Source organism: Verticillium alfalfae, genomic scaffold (genome assembly GCF_000150825.1).
Source record: "Verticillium alfalfae VaMs.102 supercont1.3 genomic scaffold, whole genome shotgun sequence".
NCBI lineage: Eukaryota > Fungi > Ascomycota > Sordariomycetes > Glomerellales > Plectosphaerellaceae > Verticillium > Verticillium alfalfae.
In genome coordinates, this window is record NW_003315036.1 from 1,634,869 (window position 1) to 1,637,837 (window position 2,969).

The 2,969-nt window shown below is 57.6% G+C and overlaps 1 protein-coding gene across 1 annotated transcript in view; it reads right to left on the reverse strand.

Annotated features, from left to right (window-relative positions):
* Positions 1-2,969, reverse strand: part of VDBG_03003 (autoinducer 2 sensor kinase/phosphatase luxQ) — a gene marked incomplete at both ends in the record, with an annotated part of 5,952 nt that overhangs the window by 2,275 nt on the left and 708 nt on the right. Inside the window, 2 exons of the mRNA XM_003006818.1 lie at positions 31-2,044; positions 2,130-2,780. Coding sequence (XP_003006864.1) covers positions 31-2,044; positions 2,130-2,780 — 2,665 coding nt within the window. The remainder of the gene's footprint in view (positions 1-30; positions 2,045-2,129; positions 2,781-2,969) is intronic.

Genomic DNA, 2,969 nt, shown 5'->3' on the forward strand with positions numbered 1-2,969 from the left:
TCTCCCGGACCGCGTGCAGTAGAGAATGACGTTCTCTGCGACGAGGGACGTGTGCGAGAGCAGCTCGCGGCTCTCAGGGGCTTTTGCTCCCCGCTCAGGATCTCCGCTAGCCGCGAGACACCATCCCTGCGCATCGCGGACGATTATGGCGGCGAGTGTGGCCGTGCCACCGCAGGTCTGTAAGATGACGTCGCACATCGTCTCGAGAAGCTGGTCGACATTGAGAACGGCCGAGATGACCTGAGACGACAGCAGGATCGCATGCAGGTCAATCATATCGAGCGCAGGCAGACCGGCCCCGGCACCAGCTTGGAGGTGCACGGAGCCACGCCAGGCACCGATCCGTTCGCCCTTCAGATCGACCAACGCGCTGCTGGGAGCCAGTGGTAAATCCTCGCTCTCCTCGCCGTCCATGGCACGGAAGTGCGGTGGAGGAGCGTCTGATGAAAAGTCCGTCTGCACACAGGCATCTACGGTCCGCGGGTTCCGTGTTGGGCCATGGAGAAGGAGCGCGTGCGTCTCCTCGATATGATCAGCCACGCCGACGGCACCAAACTGCCGATACAACGCGGCAGAGTCCCTCATGGCCGCTCGGGCAGAACGCCTCGCTTTTCTCCCGACGAACACACCGGCCATGAGATAGTTACCCAGCGCCTCGTCAAAGGTGTGATTGTGCTCTTCGGCATGATCCAATGCCTCTTCGTAAAGCATGATTGCGCCGCCGTAGTCCTTGCTGAGCTCGCAAATCTGAGCATCGAGAATCTTGTACCACGAAGCGTAGTTGACGTCGTTGTACGTGGCCCACTCTTTGATCTTTCTCGTGAACACGCGCAGTGTTTGGATGCATTCTTGCTTCTCCGCCTCGAGGCTGTCTGGGTTGAACCGCGGGTCGTCGAGACGATGCAGCATCCGGCCAGCGAGGGACAGTCCGTAGAAGAATATGAGGTGGCGACTGTTGCGGGCAGACCACATGATATCGATGTTCTCGTAACAGGCTGCACCGATCTCGATCGCGCGGTCATAGTGGCCAAAGAGGAAAAGCGGAGTGATCTCCAACGTCTCGAAGAACAAGATGGAGCGGTTCCCATTCAGGACATTCGTGTCGAGCCGCGACTTGTACTGGAGGGTGTTGAAAACATTGTCGCTAAACACGTGCTGTGCGTCCCTCGTTCTCGTCTTGCCTTGCATGGCACGACAGAGCTGCCGAACGGCGATGAGCAGAGTGCCGCCCCGAGTGTCGTCCTTCCAACCCTGAACGTCTTCACAGGCATACTGGGCGAATGCCTCGACATCAGCGAGGTTTTCGCTAGCGTAAAACTTGAGCATCGCAGACAGGCCAGCGCTCACGATTGACGATGTGCGATCTCCGGCGGCCGCAGCGTACTCGACAGAGCCTTCCAGGTGTGCCAAGGCCACGCTGACGGGGAACTGCACGTGGCCGATGAAGATGGCATAGACCATGTAGCCTCTCGCCATGGAGAAAGGATCTCGGAATCGATCGAGCATCTCGATGCAGACATCCCCGGCCTCCACAGCCAATTTGACGAGGTTGAAGCGGGAGAGCGCGATGATGCCAAAGTAGAGAAAGACCAGCCCAGACTGCGGGAATGCGCCAGAGGTCAAGTGCAGATCTAACATGGCGAGGGTGATGCTATAGAACCGGAGCGAGTTGCTCCACCATGCCGAGCTCAACGTCTCAGCCATGACGGCGGCGATCGAGGGTAACGTAGGGTCCGGCGACACGGCCGGCTGCATCAGTTCCGTCTTGTCCATCGTCTGAATCTTGATCGCCAGGCGTTCAAATTCTCGGTCACAGCGTTCGTACGTAGGGTGTTCCTCCAGCCTGACATCCATGAGGCGTAAACACTTCTCCAGCGAGTCGCACGCTGCGGTAACATCCCCAGCCTGGGCGTGAATCCGTGATTGCAGCACGTAAGCGGGTGCCTTGTCGATCGCCGTGCGTCCCTTGTCAAAAAGGATCGAGAGAGACGACTCGCTCTTCTTCTGATTCATGTATAGACTGCACTCGGCGCTCGCAGTGTATCTGCAGGGTTTCGTCGTAAGACACGTCCTCGGGGCCATCGGTCCAGGGGTTCGGTTGGAGGAGGTCCAAGGCCGTCGCATAATACTTGGCTGCCGTCGGCCGTGCCTCGTTCTCTGTTGCCGTAGCGGCGCACTCGAGGAGCAGCGTGCGAAAGGGTTCGCGGATCTTCACTCGCCGTTTAATCAGCTCGGCGGACTCGCAAATGTGTAGCGAAGCAGTATCTCTCGCCCGAGCATCCGTTGAGTAGTACTTCATGAGAGTCTGGGCGATGATGAAGCGCATTTTGCGGGCGTTACATTCCTTGAGAGCGGCCGAGGCCTGTATGTAGCGGTCATGGGCGAAACGGAACCGGTCATCCGTCTCGCCAGGCATCAGAACACACGCGTTGACGGCGGCCTGGAGGCCAGCGATGAGTTCATCGTTAGAATATTTTGTGTTCACCTCTTGGGCATTCGGGTCAACACAAGCAACATCGTCCGTGTATTGGAACTCGCCCGTCAAGAGACGACTGACGAGCTCAAAAGAGAAGGAGTAGCCGAGAAGCGCAGCCCAGGCCAAGATTGCGCGCGCCGATGGTGGAAGCTCTTTCAGACGCTGAGTGATGAAAGCCGTATCGAGAACATCGTATCCCTCCGTCTGGAACTGATCGAAGAGTCGGTCAAGATCAAAGTGCCAGTTGCTGTCCTTGTATTCGTACCAGATGCTCTTATTGCGGTAGCATGCGCTGAGCATCTCTCTGATGTAGAATGGGTTGCCAGCAGTCTTAGACTGAATGACTAGGGCCAACGGCAAAATGTCCTCTTTGGGTCGGCATAATGTGGCCGCAACATAGTGCACAATGTCGATCTCGCTGAGGGGCGCCAGCGCAATCCGGGTGATTGTCGGCCTCCCTGTGCGCGAAAAGTCTGTAATGCATGAGTGGTTG